General features: G+C 30.8%; 1 protein-coding gene across 1 annotated transcript in view; it reads right to left on the reverse strand.

The window, feature by feature from the left end:
* LOC126833381 (cytoplasmic polyadenylation element-binding protein 2) overlaps positions 1–21,506 on the reverse strand; it is a 78,489-nt gene that overhangs the window by 36,539 nt on the left and 20,444 nt on the right. Inside the window, exon 3 of the mRNA XM_050564678.1 lies at positions 17,570–17,684. Coding sequence (XP_050420635.1) covers positions 17,570–17,684 — 115 coding nt within the window. The remainder of the gene's footprint in view (positions 1–17,569; positions 17,685–21,506) is intronic.

Here is a 21,506-nt window from a genome sequence, read left to right on the forward strand (position 1 = left end):
TCAAAACCCTATTCGATGATAGTGTGAGTTCAGCGTTTTAAAAACAGTAAGGGTTAATAACAAATGAGTATAATATTACTCCGAAGTCTGCAAATAAACGCTGACCATTCTTTCTACAGACTCTAAACTGCATTTGAAAATATATTTAGCATTGTTTTTTATGAGATTGCCAAAATAAATTGATTGTGACTCAATCTTCTGAAATTGATTGAGTTTTTTTTTAATGATTTATACTTATATGCAGACGTAAGCTAGTAACTACGTTTCATTTCTACCCTTTGGATTATAAGAATGAGCTCAAAAAGTAAAAACTAAACATAAAATGACTAATCGCTGAATATATTATTTAGGCACATAATGTGACTGAAATATTATGTTATAATACCTTGTTGTTTACAGCTGATTGATTGCCCTAACATAAATTTGTGTAATTTACACCGTGAGGGGCGTGACACCCATAAAATTAGTTTAATTACCAAATAAGAAAGTCATAACAATAAATTATATATTTAACACCGACATTTGGCCGAAGGATATTTTTTAATGATATCGGGTTTCAGATTGAGACAGAATGAACTGTAAATTCGTTTTTTTTTTTTTAAATGAGTAAAGAAAACAGTTTTTTCTAGATTAAAGAAAAAGTCACTAAAACTGTTAATATAATAAAATAATACAACTAATATAGCACTAGTGTAAGCAAGTGATAACGCGTAAATTACAAATTACTGTAGACGCACAAAACAAAAGATTGGATTTTAATAATTAATCCGTTCAGAGTTTAATGCATGTTAAAAAAGTTTATCGTTCAATATGTATCATTGTATTCAGTATACTTCAAATATTAGTAATTGAAAAAAAAACACGACCTCGGCTGTCAGCATATATATACTTCCACGTGCATTAAATTCATTTGAATATAGTTCGGATTTCGTACGCATGTCCTTCTGTCGTTATAGTTGAATAAATATTTTTTTATAGCGGAAAAAGAAATTATAAACAAAAAATAATATCTCTATTATCCGAAGGCTATCCCTTGAATACACATTGCGGAACGGCTATAACATTGTACTGATCAGTGATGGCAAAAAATGACCAAGTGTTGTAGCAAGCGAGTAGTATCAAAACTTATATTTGCCTTGCTCTAGTAATTTTAAAAGACATGACCTTCGAATTTCAGGTTCTGAAATTAATGTATATAGACAGCCAGGAGGTAGTACCGTTAAAAGAAATTCGGTTTAAAAATCGGCAAGTACACATAACCGTACTTCGGAAGTTTGAGACTTTATTGTTGGCATATAGTTTAGTAAGCAAACTTTATGGTCGGAGCCAACTATATTGTAGATACAGCTCTCAATTTTGTTCGATCAGGGTAGTTTTAGCACAAAGAAAGATTTAGCGTACAACGCCAAGTATGTAGAATGTATATATATATATATATATATATATAAATAAGAACTTATACCTATTTCACAATATTCTCCTCTTTTCTTGTTTGCTTCCGTGGATCGAAAGATAAATATACCAACGGGCTATACAAACAAAACGGCGTAAGCGGTAAAGTTTTATTTTTGTGAACGATTAATAACTTTTAAGTACACAGCGTGATGTATCCTGCATATATATTATATATATATATATATATATATATATGTACAAATATAGATACAAAATGTATGTAACTTGTGTGACATAATATTAATATACAATGTCCTCACCAGGTAATTTCCAATGGAAGACAATCTTGTAGATTATGATGAATCAAACTTTTGCCAAAATCGTTAACAAATAGTTTTTAGCGATTATCATTCTACTGGATTCTTCCAGTGGAGTACATGCCCCCCTTACTTTTTGCAGCGAGTCAACATTATAATTGTTGATGAAAGATGAGGATGTTTTTTATCAAATAATTTAAGACATTTTAAAATGGATCGATAGCGTTTACTATAAAAGCTTAAGTTTATTAATATTCATGTCGCATAGTTAGTCAGCTATATAAACAATATATATATATAGACCTATTTTTAACATATAAAAAAGTAAAAACCTATTATATAAGTTGTTATAGATATGTTTTTCGTTTGTAAGTAAGAGCTGAATTTTTAGATCGGTTATTCGTTAACTTTGTGTTAATTTATTAGCTTTTGAAGGGGAAATATAACAGTATATAGTAATCTAAGGTCTTGCGGTCGTAATGCATTAATGCTTAACATAACTCAAGTCGTCATTAAGCCACTCTTGGTGAATTTACCGAGTTTTTAATATATACTGAAACATTTTTCAGAAAGTTGAGGGTTTGCTAACTTTTTATTTTATGCATCAATTGAATAATGCAATTATAAAAAGTCAAGTTTCTAGAAAGACATTTCTTATGTTATTTTTAAGCTTTTTTATATAGTTTCTGTTATTTTCATTTATAATTATTTTTGAAATAGGTTAATGCAATGAAACTGGTTATGAGAAAGGTATGGGAATTCAAAGTTTAAATGAAAAGCGGAGTTGAGAGTAAATGCGGTCGTGATATAATTTAAGCTTTGCGCGCCATGGTTACCGCCCAAAGCTATATAACCCGTCAAAACTTTTAATAGTTATAATTTATAAACTGTTTGTCCTATGTTTGAAAATGATGCGTCGATATATTCACAAACTGCCTTCCTTCAAATTTAATAATAACTACTATGCATTAAAATTTTAGGAGACGTGATAAGCCCTAGCAAAATTCGACGAGCACTTAAACTTTACTTTATGTTAATCTCAACCTGACAAAAAAAATACGAGAAATAACTTCTTAAATGACAAAAAAGTACTTAAAAGTCACTACAGTATAGTATAAGATCGTTGAATTTAAAATTAGTGTTGCCAAGCCGCACTACGCTTCGCTGTTTGAGAGAACATGTATATTCTATATTTTTGTTAATTTTATTATTTAATAATAACGATAGACGGTTGAGAAATATTTTTGCTAATGTTTTATTAGCTTGTTGGTAAAAAACAGAAAAAAAAATCGACAAATTAAATTACTATTTGTTGTTATTTATGGATTATAATAAATCAATTACAATATAACAAATAGATATTGAATACATTGTTATTAAATAATAATGTAAATTGGTGAAAACAAATTTTATAACTTATATGCTACCCGTTTCTTAATTTGTATGCGCCATCAATTAAATTATTAATACACTGACCGGCAGATTAACAGATAAGAGAATAAATTACTATGTAGCCAGTTATACCATTTTCACTATTTTCAAGTTATTAGTGTGCAACATTGAGTACATTAAAGTGAAACTGGTTTTTACAATAATTATATAGATAATCATTTGTGACTTATTTGTTTCATTGAACGCCTTAAATAAATGTATTTATTTACTATTTTCTGTGAGCAATAATAATTTCGAGATGAATGGCCAACATTGAATAAAAATGTAATAATTTAGTTTTGATTTCACAACAAATTGCAATCCAGTTATTTATTTTTTTAATTTATTTAAACATACACTCAAACATTTCGGAAATAACAATGATTTTATTTCGTCTCCAAACTAATTTTATTGTGTATTTCTTTTAACGACGATTCTATCAAATATAATTTGGTTATAGATAAATGAAGAGTACATTTACCACATACTCTAACCACCACCGCGACACTATACCGTTGGACAAAATAATATGCACGTCTAAAGCAGCAGCCATTTTCTCATTTCGGTCCCCTGGGACAATTGTACGATCAATCATCAAAAGCTCAGATGTTCTACAACAATTTTCTTAGTTGGCTAAAATAAACTAATTCAAAACTAGATAGAACGATTTTTTTAGTCATATTCAGATGGTATAGATAAAATTTATAATTTTTTTTGTGTTAAATATACACAATAGTATAGTATTCAGTAGTCGTGCTATTTATTACGTATATACACAAATAATTGTTGAAATAACATGAATTTTTAGTGAACAAGGTTCCTAAATTGTTTTGGCAAGTTATATGATAGGTATATATCATATCCGAAAATTAACCGATATAATTTAATTTAAAAGTAAGCTACTGCCCTGTCCAGCATCTATCCCGCTTTTTTTACTTCTTTTCCTACCTATATTCTACCCGCTTTATCTTCGTTATCCTTTATGTGTATCCATCCTAGCCGCTCTTCCTTTACATTCACTTATCACTGTTAAATGATTTGTAAATATTGAATTATAATTAAGTTATATCATAGATAATTATTTGTTTTACTTTGTCCCTTCAAATTAAAATATCTAGTTATAAGATCTTCAGAGTTCCATAGTGATTCGTTTATGCCATATTCAAAGAGATAGTATTAAAAGTTTCTATAGACTTTCAAGTTTACTTTTCAAACCTGGTAGTATACGAAAGTTAATTGAAATGTCTTGTAAATTTATTATTGTATATTTTGCTGTGGAGGCGAGTAGATTTCAGTTAGGAAAAGGGTTAACTACGTAACTTATTACACCTGAGTCGGAAGGATACAACAATCTAATTTAAAATGCTACATTGCTTAAAATAATTCTGGTCTACCGTTGGCTTCGCGTACATTATTTTCTGTTCAGATCGAATCAAATGAAACGTTCGAACTTGAGCAATTTAAAACCAACGTTTAATTACAAAAAAATGCCTAAAACAACGTGCACCCGTTAAAACAATTGCAGGATCTGTTTAAGTTAAAATAATATACAGCCAAACACGGTCGAATGTATAGTGCCTATAATTTAATAAAGAGATCGGTCAACTCGTTAACGCGCTCTGATCGGTCGACGTACGGGTACATCGTATGTTATATGGGTCGCCATTTTTGTTCCAATTATTTTATTTTACATTGATAGCCCTATTCAATTGGGAATTGTAAGGCGACCCATAAAGTTGTGATAAGATTGATTGGCCACTCTCCGATTATGAAAGCTCTCTGGGCCAACGTATACAGAAATCTTTGCCGCGATATCTTCGGACTTACACTTAAATAAGTTATATATTTTCTAAAATAGTGACACAAAGTCCTATTGTCAGGACAGAAGCTCGGTGAAAAATGATTGCAACAAATAACATATGATTAATGGCGCAAAATATTTTGTTGCCCACAGAAAAGGACGATAAAAAACTCCAATTCAACAATGCAAATTTGACCGATGTAGACTAGTCGTCGAAAACTATAGGAAAAGTTTCAAAATAAATGATAGGTACGATATATATGTATATATATATATTATACAAAAGTCCAAACAAAATGAAATGATCAAAGTTTTGTATCAAGTTTTCATCGGAACATTGTTGGAGAATTTATTTTTTAAATACCAACACTTTACATAATACAGTACCTTGTTTACTATAACTAACGTTATAACTTATTGTGAAGTGCTGTGGGTGTAAACATTTTATTTCAAAAATTGGCTAACGTAAAAATAATTAATAATCAAAAAAATTAAAAAAGCACATGAAAAGTATCAAATGTAATATGTAAAGTATCATGAAAAGTAATTATTTCTATACTTTAATAAATTCAGTATAAGTTTATAAAAAATATTACCGTTAATGGAAATTTATGTTTTTCTACAAGTCAATTCGATTGTACCTTAATCCACTTTCAGACGGTGAAATGTCAAAGTTAAAAGTGTATAATCATGAACAAAGACATTTCTTTGAATTGTAAAAGTTTTTTTTTCGTGAGCGTCTCGAATATCTTGTATTATGTGAGATGAAGATAAAAAGCACTGTCTTGGTAAAAAAAACAATGAGCATTTTTAAGAAAAGTTTGTTGAAGAAATAAAAAATACCTACCATCTAACTTTTAAAACTGTCGCTATATCGGCAATTCTTTTAAGTATTCCTTTAAGTAAATAGATTATTTATCACTGCACCTTAGTGTCTTAGTTTGAGAAATGATTCCAAATATTGATTTCTACAATAGTGGAAATAACGAACAGATAGTTTACAATATTTTAATTTTTTACTGTATACTATAACAGCTGTAATACTATGAAGAAGGACAATACTATTACTTATAATTTATTCAACTAACTCCGTTTACACGACATAAATGAGTAATTTATTTGAATAATACATTTATTTAAATTATATCTTGATTTGTGTTGTATCGTTATTATCATAAAAAGTTGGACTATTGCTGGCTTGTTTTTGAAAATTATCTGCCTGTATTTAGTACACCAGTGTTCTCGCGTTTTAAATAAATGTTTGAAAACGTCATTTTTCCTTTATAAAGTTAATTAATTAATTAAATTAACTTAATGATGTATAATATATTTTGCACGTGGGTATATAATCATATCACGGTATTCTGCGTTTTATAATATTTTTAAAAATTATTATCAAACTGCTAGAACATCTAGTTTTATTTGATATTAAATGGGAAATTAAAAGTGCCTATAAAATGATTTGAGAAACAACATCAGTCGCAACTTTATTATTTATTTAATACAAAATGTTTTATACCACGGTTTGTCTCGGTCTAAGAAAACAATCATCACATGTCTTGTTAAATTATGGGTTTTTGCGTTTAATGCTAGCACGCTCAGTGGAACAACAATGAAAAATAACTGTCTGAAATCGGAGAAAAACTTTATACATTTACACTGAATATACGTCGTACATTGCGAAATAAGGATTTACGCAAAACTTGCTTTTGTAATATTCAAGAAATTTCAGATGAAACATATTTTTCAACATGGGTCAACTCCCGACGAAATAATAACATGTCAATATTATTTTAATTAATTGTTGTTGTCGGCTTCAAGTAAAATATAAGTCAAAACATTTAAGCGGGCAATTGTTAAACATCGTTTTAAGATAAAATACTGGAGTTTGATGGCTCATACCGATCAATAACATAAAACACAGACATGTCTAAATATTGTGAACAATATAAAATAATATATCATTATTAAACAAAATTATTAATAAAATATGCTAGTTAATTGATATTTAATGGGGAACAAACGAGGCATATCGATAGAACACGCAGCGGTATATATTATACACATCTGAATTGCCAATTCAGTTTGATTGATACGGTACCTAAAAAAATGCATCCATCTCGAGTAAACCGTTTTCGGTGTAATTCACTGTAACGGCCATCACTCTTAAATTTCTCATCTCATATATCCCAGTAGACTTTATTTTATTTTAACTGATATATCTCAAAGTAGGACTGCAGTAGAATATTAAAAAAAAAAAAAAAAAAATCGATGAAGCCCATTTTGATGGGCTCCTGCATTTACACCATTTGAAAGGCGATTAGAGAACACCATAAGTATTCGGAAGCCATTCGTATAGGTTATTCTCGATTTATGTACCTAATCTTCTTTTTATAAACAAAAACTATAATTGAGAACTATGTAATTTATTTTTTAAGCCGAGTACTAAGCGTCAGGTAAGGCAACGCAGCAAGCAAATAGCATTTTAGAATAATACAGCAAAGAGGATGTAAAACTGACGTTTTTGTTATGTGCGTTACTTACCAACTTAGACATTAATTGGATGTTCGACGGCGGATTTTAGATTAGTCAGGGGTGCAAGAGATGTCAGAATAACATTGATACGTGCACAAAACGAGTGCTTCTTAGCATTTTCTTTTTTTTTCGTAAATATCAAAACCAAACCTTACCGCTCTAATAATGCAAATGAGTTGCACGAATACAAATAACATATAAATAACTCACGAGGACGAAAATAATTAGAAGCTAAAAAAGTATAGGATATGGAAATCATCAGACACGTTATTATAAGATATACGTCAGTAATGATTGTACCTACAATAATAATACGACGCGACGGCGATGATTTATTTTTATTTTTTAATAAGATATAACGACGACGACGACGTTTGACCCTGCAAGAAACGCATGGTATAGTAAACATAATATATGGGTATTAAAACCGGATATGGAATTCAATGATGAGCTATAATGCACACCGCGAACCATTATTTTTGCTTGATGGGCGGTCGTGTAGTATTTTTATGCTGACAACAATAAGTAAAACGCTTCGTGCCGAATGTGCATTCATTAATGTTGGAAATTATAATAACACAAGCATTTCGACTGCATTGACCTCCCCCTGAGTTTCGATTGTCAAGCCCGTGGCAGTGCTTATTAACAAGCATCAGACTTGGTTATCTATATCTATACATAAATGTATAAGTAAAACAACAACGGTAATCTTCCCTTTGTCGCGTTTTGCTTTTTATAATAATACAAAACCGCATTGTCTATTGAGACGTCGATCGCGTACTTGAGTGGGTTTAAAATGTGTTCAATACATCGGCTGCTGTAGTAATTGAATTTCGTTACACGGTAAAGCGACGATACACCACCCGGTCGGAAAGTACCCAAAATCGAAATGCTAGAAATATTTCGTTTACCTAAAATATATTCTTAACAGTGCACAAGCATTGACTTAGACAGAGAATGTTTTGGAAAAATAATAATATAATTTCGAAACCTCAATCCGACACCAATGTACATTATTCGTATACCGCGTAATGACCCTAAAATTAGCATACAGAAATTAAAGGGTCGAATTAAACGGTGGTTGTTAAACGATGCCATTTGTACGATTTATCCCGCATTTCACTGTTCCCTGCTCCCTACTAATTCTGTATTGGAAGAGGGTCGAATCCGCCGTAAAACGGGCTTCAATTGCACGACTTGACTATTTTATCATTAAATGACAGTGTTATTTTTGCCGACGGAATGATTCTATTATAAAGGTTTTGTGCTTATTTTATATAGTCTAGTGTTAACCGTTCGGCGCCGTTAAACAAACACACACCCAACAATCGCTATTCGAACAAATGACGGCGGCTTGGCAAAAGCAGCGTGATGTTTGTACGATAAATACCAAAAGGAAACATGGGACGCAACAAAAAAATATATATTACCCACACACTATAAACAAAATTCGCCCATTGGAATTAGTTTAAGTTATTACTTTAAGAGGACAATGCGGCGGTTACTCAATGTGTAAACGCTTACGATGATACGGGAGCATAACGCGGTAAATTCGCAAAACAATTATTTCCCAAACCCTAAGAGTACCAAAAGCTGGTAGGAAAAGACTAGAGGCGCGGTAGGTTAATCCTAGGAAGGTAATAAACTTGAAATGAGCGCATAAGCCGGAAACCTTGGATTATTCCGCAAAACCGGAGCTTAAAGGAATATGTACGCGTTATGCGGATGTTTCAATTTCCATACTTACAACAGCAAACACTGGTTTGTCTCTGCGAAATTAAAATTTCAAAAACGGTAAAGCAAAAACAATCTTGTGTATACAGTTGGAAAACAGTATTAAATACTTGAGTCCGTTACAAAGGCATAATTAGTTATTTTAATGAACTATTTAAATAAAACCATAGAAAAACATTCCAAACTCGGGGTAGGATGTATACTTAGTGTAATACAATTATTTTAATGATTTTGTCTCTTATTAAATTAAATAAGTTGAATGGTGAACTGAGCTTAAAAGAAGAACACATTTCTCTCTTTTTAATCATGCACAACTGTCTTGCGTTTATATCTACTACTCAACATTTCTTTGGTATACAACAAGAGCTCTGGACAACCCTTTTTTTATTAAAAGTTTATTTCTAATTGATTAAACTATCAAGCGCATTATGTACGACATAGGATATGCGAAAGCTTAACCTTTTACAATTTAATTCGATCGCTATTCATTTTGGACACAGATTTATACTTCAAACAGTACAGAAACTACACTTTTACCACATTTGCACTGTAGGATTCATTATTACTGCAAATTATTTGTGGTACATCGAATATTTCCTTTAGGTTTATATATTTTTTATGAACCGTTAAATGCACATGTTTGCATTCGCCGACTGTTCAAATAGATATGCTAATACATTTTATGTGATTAAAGCTCTTTTACACCGTAAAGTACATTTAATCAAAATCAATAATATTTTGCATAATATTTTAATACATTAAGAAAAGTTGTTGATGCTACACGGACAAAACACTGCAAAATGTCAAGTATTCGGCTTTGCCTGATGCCTGAAGCCTTATCCTTGGTATGTACTGGTGGTAGAGGATTATAGAAATACCTAGCTGAAAAGCTAAAAGATGCAAGGTTAGCATCATAGAATGTAGATACGCTATGTAAGTAGAGCCCGAGATATGGAGTCTTGATACAATTAAGGGTAAGTATTTAAGAAATTGTTTGTGACTTGTTTGCAGTACAAATAAGAGAAAATAAACTAAAATAGTTGAAGCACGTCAAAAAGAAACGCAGTAATAAAGGTTAGAAATCAATGTGATAGTAAAACAATGACAGAAATAAATATAATAAGACTTAAGGGGTGTTGTTGATGGAGACACGAAGGCGTACTAACAATAAACGTACAACAATACCTACTTGTGTGAGATAAGACGAAGAAGAAAAATCTAAATATAATAATTACCATTAAAATAATAGACAAAAATATGGCGTTTTAGGGGTTGAACGTCTCTTCAGTCTTGTATTATTTTTGAAACTTTTTAAATAAACATAAATTGTTTTGTTACGCGTAGTTAATTAAAAATGTTAAATATACAATGCAATACTTTGAGTTACTTTACAATAAAAAAAAAACATTAGATGGCTGGTGATTGTCATATGAAAAAGATAACAAGAAAATAAAGAAATATTTAATGTATAGGTATATTATACATTTACTGAGCTTAAAACAATAAACAGCAAAGCGCCGAGTTGAAATCACCAACCTTTATTGGCTTAACGGACCACAGAAAAAACCTAATACCTTCTCACAGTTCGGCTATGAAGCTAAAAATCAATGACTAGTGACCCGAATTGCTGAGATCGTACATTACTACACCTCCTGACAATTTACACATACAACTTTAGATAAGACTGCTTTTAATAATATCGGCATTTACATTATGCTCTTGTGTGTTCGTGTTCTGGGTAAATAATATTATGTCGAAAACTCGCCATTTTCAAAAATTGAAACGTGACAAATCGCTTTTATATAACACAAAATCAGTAAGAGCTTCTGTCTCACTGAAAAATCCAACAATATACAACTATAAAAAATAGTGCATCTGTAAAGACACAGAAATATATTGTGTACGCCACTTACACTGTATCCATGTATGAGTGAGGCTGACAGGATGTTAACTTATTCCAATAATACAAATAGATATATTAACATTTTAATGTAAATTATTGTTTTCGATCGACTTATTCTGAAAAAACTAACAAAACGAGAAATCAAAAGATTTGCTTTAAAATAATTTTATTAGTCGTTTCATGACCAACATTCTAATTACTTATAGTTCACTGGCAAGCTGTACCGAAAAACGAGAAGGTGTCGCCCTCAGGCACTTAAAGTTTTTGGGTCACTTGAGATTGTTATATCCATTATTTCTACATGCACTAACCGAGGAGGACTGGAGTACTTTTTATGTAATTAATGGGTCAAAGAGTATAATCGTCCTGACCGATATTTTATTTAATGCCACTGTTACAGTTGCATTAGGTACTAAGGAAGTCAAAACTTACCAAGTTATTATAAGTATTTAAATAGAAAAACATTATTAAAAATATAATATCATAATATAACATCATATGTTTACATAAAGTTTAAATTATCGAAATCTACCCAGAATAAATACCAAATACTGTTTATGTATATGGCGGTATTAATAAGGTTTAAGCTCACCAGTTTTAGTTTGGGCCTTTGATGCGAAGCTGAGAAAGTACCTATATATATTATAGAAACATTGATTGATATAATTGATTGCTTTGACGAACTATGCAAGAAGTGTATAATAGGATAGTATTTTCAAATGGGCTGTAACATACGCGTTGGTTATGACTCTGAGATTGAGGTATTCGAATAGTCAATAGTCGCACCGGGTATATTTTTTATGCACTATTTATTTTTCTTACTTGTATAATGCCAGTAGAGTCCCGAAAGTACGATTTGCATGTTACAGAGGTAAAATGCGATTCTGCTCGTTTCTATTATCTGTCTGAAGCAGTACGTGCCGAGGTTTATAACGGTTGTACGTGAACAGACAGGATTAGAGGAGTATTCACTGGCCAGCTGTTTGGGTAGTCACACCACAATGTAAGTTTATAAGATTGTTTTACGATGTAACCAGTTTTAATTTTTAGATGACTATCGAGCTGGAGCACTAACGATCGCAGAGAAAAACGTACGTAGGTAAGCAAGACAGAAAACGGCAGTCCTGCCTGGTTTTTCATTCTGATCCGCGACCCTAACACGAGCACGCGTTGATCGTAAATCTAGTTTTTCATGGTAGGCCGAAAACAACGGTGGAGAAACGAAGAGAAAAGGTGTCCAGAGTGTAAGCCACGAAAAGATAAAAAATAATAGAACAAACACAAAAAATGTTTACTACCTCATACTAGCTAGCTATATAGTTGTACAAATATAGTCTTCCCCTCGATAAGATTTCTTTTTCATACACTCTGTGCCTAGACAAGCGAACGTTCAAGAACTACATAAAATACTATACTTTTTATTGACGACCTAGATGTTTTTATAGTAACATTTTAGGAGTAAAAACTGTTCGTTATTTTTTTATAAACTTTTCTTAAACATTTTGTTTTATTGTCGCCGTAAAAAATTGCGTTCGAAGCGGTTTTTTTTTCATTTTTTGATTACAAATTGTGCAGGTTAAGCCTTTGTTAAATATTAAATCTGTGAAATATGCTAAAACTTATTAACGCAAATAAAAGTCACGTTAAACACTAATTTCGACAGACGCGGATTTCACCCAAATTTCGGCCTGAAAATTATAATGATACAGTATAATAGTATAATAGTGTAATAGTATAGTAAACTAGCGAATTATCGAAACGATAACGACTGTGTGTATTACTTACGAATAGCAGTAACTGTATGTGTTCGATTATTATAGAAAATTATAACAAAACAAAAATATTCCTTTAGGCTTAGTAATCAATCGAGCTCTACGGCACGCATGTGTGTACCAAAATTGCCTATGCCCAAGCGCCTGGTATAACGATAGAACGTGGGCGGTAGTGACGCTAAGAACGATTAGAGCACATCTAAAAATCGAAAAGAAGTTAAACTTGTCATCGCGTGACACTGATAAATGAAAAAAGGGGTTTTTTCAGATCTTCAAAAATCTAGGTCAAACTAAAGTCTTGTACAAAAAAAAATCAGCAGTGATCCGGTATGGAAAGGACGGAGCGCAGCAAAAACATTTGTCCCTGTCGCGGTCTTCTCATAAATATTCCGTACTATTAGGCTTGACATAAATTACTAAACGTATTCAGCCGTCCGTCCGTCCGCCCTTTGCCGACAAAATCGAGCACAGACGACGAGGAAGACCTTACAATGATAAATATGTTGTCGGGAATGAATAGGAGAAAGAAACCCCCCAATGTAGTTTTTTGATTGTGGTTGTCACCGGGAACGAGTTTATAAATAGAAAACGCGGTATTAAAAGATAAAAAGTTGTAAATAATATGTCCTAGACTAATAACACGGATATGGATATATTTTATCAGACAGCCAAAGGAAGTCTTGCAAATATCGTATCGTAAAACAGAAAATATAATTATATATTTAACAAATACGTATATATAAATTTGAGCTGTGCGCACGTAATGGATGGAAAAAACAATGCGCGCAGGTTTGCACATAAATAAATAGATGGTCATAATTTCTGTGTCCGTCAAAATCCGAGCTTTCATAAATCAATATGGTGGTTTGGCAATTTATCCGTCGACGTGCCTACAAAACTGAGGCCCCACAACGTTATAGCAGTCATACTAAGAAATCTATAAGGAAATTGAAATGAACAAATTTGATACTGTTATTAGGGGGGTGTAATAAAATAAATCGAAAGCTACAACCACAGCGTGGGTTAAGTGCCAATAACAAATACCGAGTACAAATATTGAAAATATATTATTTTTTTAAAATTATTTTTATTACTTTTTCTATATTTAACATGGTAACCAATTTAACGTAAGACATTCATATTCTTGGAAAGTAATACAAATTTTGGAGACCCATCTTTTTTCTACGTCATAGTAGTCTTTAATTTTATTATAAATATTACTATATTAATACTAAAAAAGGTAAACATTTAGTAATTTTACAATATTTACGACATGTCTTACGTTAAATTGATCGACCTGTATATCATTAAAAGGTTGTTTCTCTCTCTCTCTTATTTTATTTAAATATGATCAATGGATTGGAATTACGTAATAAGGTAAAATACTATAGTGTTGTTTATTTTCAATAATTAAAGTTGTATAATAATATTTTAAAATAAATAAATTAAATTGTCATTAATTGTTATTAAATATTAGCTAACGCATATCAGTTATTATTAATTAATTTTATTAGTTACAAAATTAAAAAAAAATTATTTGACTGCCATTATGAATATTCGCATATTTTGATTAAGATAAAATTTATACTTGAATTTTTAAACGATGTCACTTTATAAGTATAACCCATTGGGCATTAAGGCATTAATGTTTTACAATTTTACTCGCAGGCGTTTATTTTACTTATTTAAGATTTTCATCACTTAAAAAAAACCTCGCGCTACAATACTTTCCATCATTACTCTTAACTCCTTTATTTTTTTTTTCTCCTTCTTCCTTTTCTTCTTATTATTATTGTTACTATAGGTTCTGTAGGCACATGGATCTAGGTTTCTCGTTTAGTTTTCTTTACAATCATTCTATCATGCTTTCACGGGAAGTATTATTCATCTCAGCATTATATAGTATCTCTGATCATAAGCGCAAAGGACCCGGATAAAAGAGAAGAGGTTAACAAAAGGTTAAAAGTTTTCCGTTTTGAAAAATAAATGATAAATAATTAAATGAAAAAAAAAAAATAATTAAAAATGGTTGTATAATACTAAAATGCATCTACCGCGTTGATCGATTTCTGAAATCATGAACTACACAAAATATTAAAATTAACTTACAAAATCTTTAAAAAAAATAACACACGTAACACTTTAAAAGAGTTTAAATAAAATAACCCGAATTTGAGTCGAACAATTTACTTAAACAGAATGAATAAAATAAATAAAATAATTGTACATGAGTAAATAATAATAAAGAATTTATTATTATTAACATTATCAATATTTCAAATGAAAGTCAAAATTGTAATATTTAATATCCTCATTTCCATTAAAACTGTATTAGTAAATGTTATAACTGATAAATGTTTATTAATATTAGACAGATTATCATTATTTTGTCTTTTTGATAAACCGGTGGTTCTATATTATCTTGGGCGTAGACCAAATAATAAAACATTCGGTTTCTGTCGATTTAGTACTCAAACCTACAAATGAAAATTAAATTCTCTAGGGAAGCTAGTATTGATCAGGCTGTGACACAAAAGGACTGCTGTTATAATTCAATTTCAGCTTCCACGTCAAGGAAGAAATTACCAAAACTCGAAACTGTAGTATACTAGTATGCCATATGGGATTTTATTATTAATATATAAAGTAATAATTTCCACGCGACCGCTTATGTTGATTATTTGGAATTTGTAGTGCTAACATAATAATATTATTTTGCTTGACGTTTACTACGCCATACACAAGATTGCTTTTAATATTAAAAAAAAATGTTAGACAGTTAAAATTGCAAACTTTGTTATTTAAAGTAAGTAGATACCTTGTGGAATACATCAATTTTAAAGCAATCGATAATAGTCTACGTGTCATGCACAACTCAATTACTTGAACTACCATAACTTAAAATTGAATTGTAACTAGAGATAACAAGCTTCGACGTAAACTCTAAATGAATTGGAACGCATCATTATAAATGTAAACATGTTTTAAGCCACGAGATAGTAATTGCGACACACGAGGGAATGCAACCGAAGTCAAATGAAACGGTGTTCGATATCATTAAGTACTTGGAGATAAACATCGTAATGAGCACAAAAAACTCAAATATCTAGTAATTTTATATCAGAAACTCTTAATATACAAGCATGTAATATAACATGCAAGCTTCATGAACGTAGAAATTAAGACGTTATGTACTTATCCGTATACGATATTAAAAGAAATCATAAATGTTCACTTTTGTTTAAAATTAATTAAGATGTCACTAGGACAGAATAGTAATTAAAATGTATACAAATGACGGGTTCACTAATATAATGAATTTCCATTTAGTGTGCATTCGATATTCTGTATACATCCGCTCCAAAATGTAATTAATATAGGTTCGAAAAAAAAATGTAATTTATTATTTATTGAATCCACCACATAACGTGGATGTGGCGGTTAGATGAATAAAAAAAAGTTATCTCCGAATGAAAAAAAAAATATTTGTATACGATAGGCATGACGCGCTTTAACATTGTATATAGCTACGATACTTTATCAACTCCTTTATTCATCTGATGGTTCTCGACGACCCATTATAAAATGTCGACCGACCGCCGATTTAACCAATCCCCTCTGGACCCCAAAACGTTGTAAGTTCTATAGCCTGACAAACACCACTGGCGTGTCTTACCTTTCAGTTTTATTAGATTTTCGACAATAGCCGTGTCCAGTGTCGGGTGAAAAGAAAAACGGACAAAATTGATAAAATACTGAGCAAATGCCTCCAGGCTTATGGATAAAACGAACAACTCGAGCTAGTAAGACTTATAGTAGAAGTGTTCACATCGTTTTATCAAATAAAATTATACCTTTAAGAATAATAATAATTGTAATTGGAAATACGCTTATATTTATTCACATATATTATTGCAGATAACGGTGTAAAACAAAAAGGATAAATTCTACCGGTTTTATGTCTTGAAACAATTTTCAGTACTGATAAACAAATTGTCTAAATGGGAATATAAATAGAGAATTACAAATTTGGGCTTGTTTTATTGAGATACCATGTTTAAAAAATATATATTCTAATATTTAGTAATTTTATAAAACCATCATACCAGCGGCTTAGCCAGGATTTTATTCGAGGAGGACTAACCTATGATTTACCAAAATTGAAAAGTGACTGAACTGTAATAAATAATTTATACATCCTAAAATTTCAGAGAAGGCTTCAGCCTTAAGGGGCTTATACCCCTTTCCTAAAAAAGACACAGAACCCCACGTGTGTTTTTGTACAATTGAAATTTTAATTAAATAATCAATGTTTGTCGAAGCTCAATGAAACTATCGATTGTTTGCAACTGACCAACTTGTATGGGGTTTACTTGACGAGGGGTGATGGTTTGTGTATGTAACCACTTAATATATTTTTTACTTTTCAAACTTTTTTGGCGATAGTTAGTAGTGTTGATTACATTAAATGTCATTTTAAAGTCATTTAGATTGCTTTTTATTTTGAATTCTCCCGTGTTTTATTTTTATCCTATAATTTAGCTGATTTTATAATTTTTAGTATAAGGGTTTTTTGGCGATCTATAATAATAGGAAAAAAGCAAAAAACTACTAAACGAAGTCAATATTTTACGAATACAAGTATCACAAAAATAAACAAAATATTAAATTTGACTTTTACCTTTGGCGTGTTCTGGGTTATCCCCGCCGGAGTGCATAATATCGTTCAAGTAATGTTCTAAATTACGCATGTTGTCCAAAGGTCCAGTGCCGTTTCCACTTGTCAATCCTCGTTCCTGTAATAAAATATAAAATATATTTTTTTTTTATGTTTAATGGTAAATAATGAATATTAAAACTCATTATACTTCATTCGTACAGAAGTTTTAAACTTATTTTTACACAATTAAATATTATAAAAATATACAGCAACGCTATCGTTTAAATTAATTTTAACTTTGTTCTATAAAAGTTATTTTTAAACTATAGGTGGTAAATGATATTTTAACTTTAAATAGGGCTTTGCGAGTTTCTAATAGCGTCCGGTGCCAAGTATTAACTTCTGAAATGTATTATTTGCACAGTTTAGTTTAGATAGGACATATATAAAGTTTGTGAACTCTGTAATAAATCCAAGTTTTTACTTCCGTTCGCAAGATTGGATACTAACCCATTTAATTGGCAAACATCCATTTGTTTGGTTATAATAATGTAATATATGTTAGGAGTTATAATTATTATTTGCTTAGCTCAGTGCTCTTTATAGCTAAATAGAAAATATGTTTTCCTCGATTATATTACATACATACATATTTCTAGGCAAAATAATCAGATAAGTACTTGTACATAGTCATATTGAATAACTACTATAGTTTGAAAAACTTGCAATTGTAATCCTTGTGTGGGAGGAAGTTAAAAAATGACAAAAATATATTGTCCAACTGTTTCCAAAAACTGTGAGTTACATTTAAAATATTATTAGAGTGATTTTAAATTCTCAATCATACTATTGTATTTTAAATTAAAAAAAAATAGACGTGCATAAAATACTGGGTGAAACGTTTATAATAAATATTGTACATTTTCCCGATATAAGATAAATAGTCGTATCGTCTATTGTATATACATTTTATTATTATAGTAGGTAAGAATATACTTTTTCATATTTTACCTAGTAAAGCACCGTCTAGATACATTTTCTGATCGACAAAATGGTTTTATGAAAGAAATCGCAACACGCAAAACCATGGTAAAGTTCGTATTTTAGAAGAAAAAAAACACATTATTGTAAAAACTTCGGTGCGGTAAAATGTAAGACCTAAGGGAGAATCGAACAAATACTAAAATAATGTACAATTTGATACACATGTGTCGGTGAAAAGAGAATGGTTGTTGTAAATTGAATGATATAAATCATTATGCATCGCTTACTCAGACACTTGAGGAGATTTCGAGAAAATCGTATGCAATCGGTAGGTACCTGTAATGTTTGCTGCATGAAAAAAAGTGTCTTAAAATAAATCACCTTTTACAAGATTAAAGATAACTGTTCCGTGTATGTATTATTAAACCGAACGGACACTATAAATCTTATTTTCGACTTGCGTTTTTACCCAAAAAGCACATTAGACCGTGACGAGACGTATTTGCGTCCCAAGACCCATACTAACATAACTGATTTTTTTTCTTCATTCGCATTTACCTAATGCATATATTTCTCTAGCTGACAAAACGTCATTTGTCTTTTTCCCAAGCTAACAGTAACGACCAATGTAATTGGCGTCCCGCGATTGATGATCGATAAAACAGAGTTATTTCGTACCACCCCACACGGCACGCTACCATTCTGTAGTATAAGTGATGGTATCTGATACGAAACAATATAGCATTTAACATCAATTAAAAAACCTGTTGGAGGATTATGTTTTTTTTTGTCAATATAATTCGATGATAAGAAAACAACTTCGCGCGATCAAAATTATCCCTTAAATCGGTTAGGACCAATTTATGATAATTAAAATAATAGTACTTGGTCATGGGAAGTTACGTAGAAAATGTATGTGCATAGTTCATAGTTTAAGATCCACACCGGCAATAATTTCCTTTGGTCATACATTACTCGAATTAGTCTTCTAAGAACTGAGCTCCTTTACTATAATTTCTTATATGAACGACAGTGGACGCAAAAGCCAATATATACATAATTCCATGTATCGTTATTATATTTGTATAATTTACAAGTGTATAAAATGAGAACATTGTAAACAGTATAATTGTGTTCCTCTACTTTTCGTCCCACATTTCGAGCTCCTGTGCAGGGACGGCGCCAAGGGGGGGGGGGGGGGGGGGCGAGGGTGGTCGGTCGCCCCCTCATAACAAATTCTTGCCCTTCTCTCGCCCCCCCCAGATATTTTGCTAAATAGTATAATTTTAAATATTTGATTATTATTCCTAAAACCCAGATTTTGAATAACTGTATTTTTATATATACAAATTTAGTTAATACGGAAACTGTGAAAACAATTGTTGTTTTGATTTAAACCTGTTAATTTATACAAATTTAGTTATTAGTTATGACATTGCCACTAAATGTGGCCTTTTTTTATCAATATATTTTGAGTGTTTTTGCAATCGGTTTTCAATAATCCGTCGCCCATATAATTATGTGTTTTGGTGTATATATATAATTATAATATTTACGTTTGTGTGTGTGTTTTCCAAAAGCTCAGTGTTTATTGAAGGATTTTTTTGGTTTAATAGAATGTAGGTATAACACGATAACTATAATCTCCACTGACTGGTTGTAGGGCGTTTTATAAGCCTTCATTTTTACTTCGACTTTCATAGAGTACAATAAGAGCTATATGATGGCCGACAGGTAAAAATAACGCTTATTTAAAAAAGTTACCTTACTTAAATTGTACACTAGTATATATTGTCCCTTAATCTGTAATAAATTCATATTTTATACTATTTCACTGATAAATATTAAAGTAATTCACTAATAAATCATTATAATTGTTTTTTATTGACAGAAGTAGGTAAAATTATTGTGGTTGCCCCTCCAAAAAATTCACTTGACCTTTCCCGCCCCCCTAGGAAAAAAATTCTGGCGCCGTGCCTGCTCCTGTGCTATATAATAAATAGGTATTGTACAGCGATAAGTTTATATCCGCCGTTCAATTAAGTCACATCTGTTGGTCGGCTGATTAATATCGTACCAGACGAAAGATGAACAATATGTACTACATCATAACAATATATTATTATACAATGCGCTGTGGTATTAAATTGTAGGCCGAATGACAGGAAATAATCGTTTAATTAGTTTATAACAACATTCTCGTTAGCCAAAACGCTATACATACACGAGTCACTAACGAAACTTTCTAGCGATGTCACCCACCCGTTTGTCACAAATTCAATTATGCAACAAATACCAATCTAAAAACACATTAGAGTTGAAGCCTATAAAATAAATACGTTTTAACCATTCCTATTTTATATATAAAGAGTAAATAAATAAAATAAAAATGTAAATATTTACATTTTCCAAGCTTAAGGCTTTGTTTTTGTAACATTTAACAGCTTTTAATCGTTAAACATGTATAAATTGACTTTTTAAATGTCTTTTACATTTTATTTAAACAGTAGAAATTATTAATTTAATCAATTTTTGATCTATCCATGTTGCCATAAATTAGCTGAAGTTTCGAATCCATCGCAGGGTCTATCTTCATAGAAATAGTCACAGTTCCACTGTTATGACTTACGGCCATACTGATTGTGAGTGCATCGCTTGTTTACTACCGGTATTTTTATGTACGAGAAAGATGTAGAATACAAAATAATAAAAAAAAAATGCGACAGCCGAACATGCAAAAAACAGCTTACAACCCATACAGTTCAAAGTTTGTGTTCAAAGAAGCAATAGAAATTGAAAAATGGCTAGAAAATTGCAATTGAGAAGATAGTTGAAAAAAAAGAAATAAGTGGAAATCAATTTTTCAACAGAAAAAAAGAAACACGCAAAATATCAAACCATCCGATCAGTACCAAACAATAGAAAGAGCTATTGTCGAAATAAATGAAAATTTTAGAAATGGAAAGGTAAGAGC

Source organism: Adelges cooleyi, unplaced genomic scaffold (genome assembly GCF_023614345.1).
Source record: "Adelges cooleyi isolate 19-005CV unplaced genomic scaffold, UGA_ACOO_1.1 ACOO_flye_CR_arks_rails_tigmint_CR_PRNA_2, whole genome shotgun sequence".
Lineage (NCBI taxonomy): Eukaryota > Metazoa > Arthropoda > Insecta > Hemiptera > Adelgidae > Adelges > Adelges cooleyi.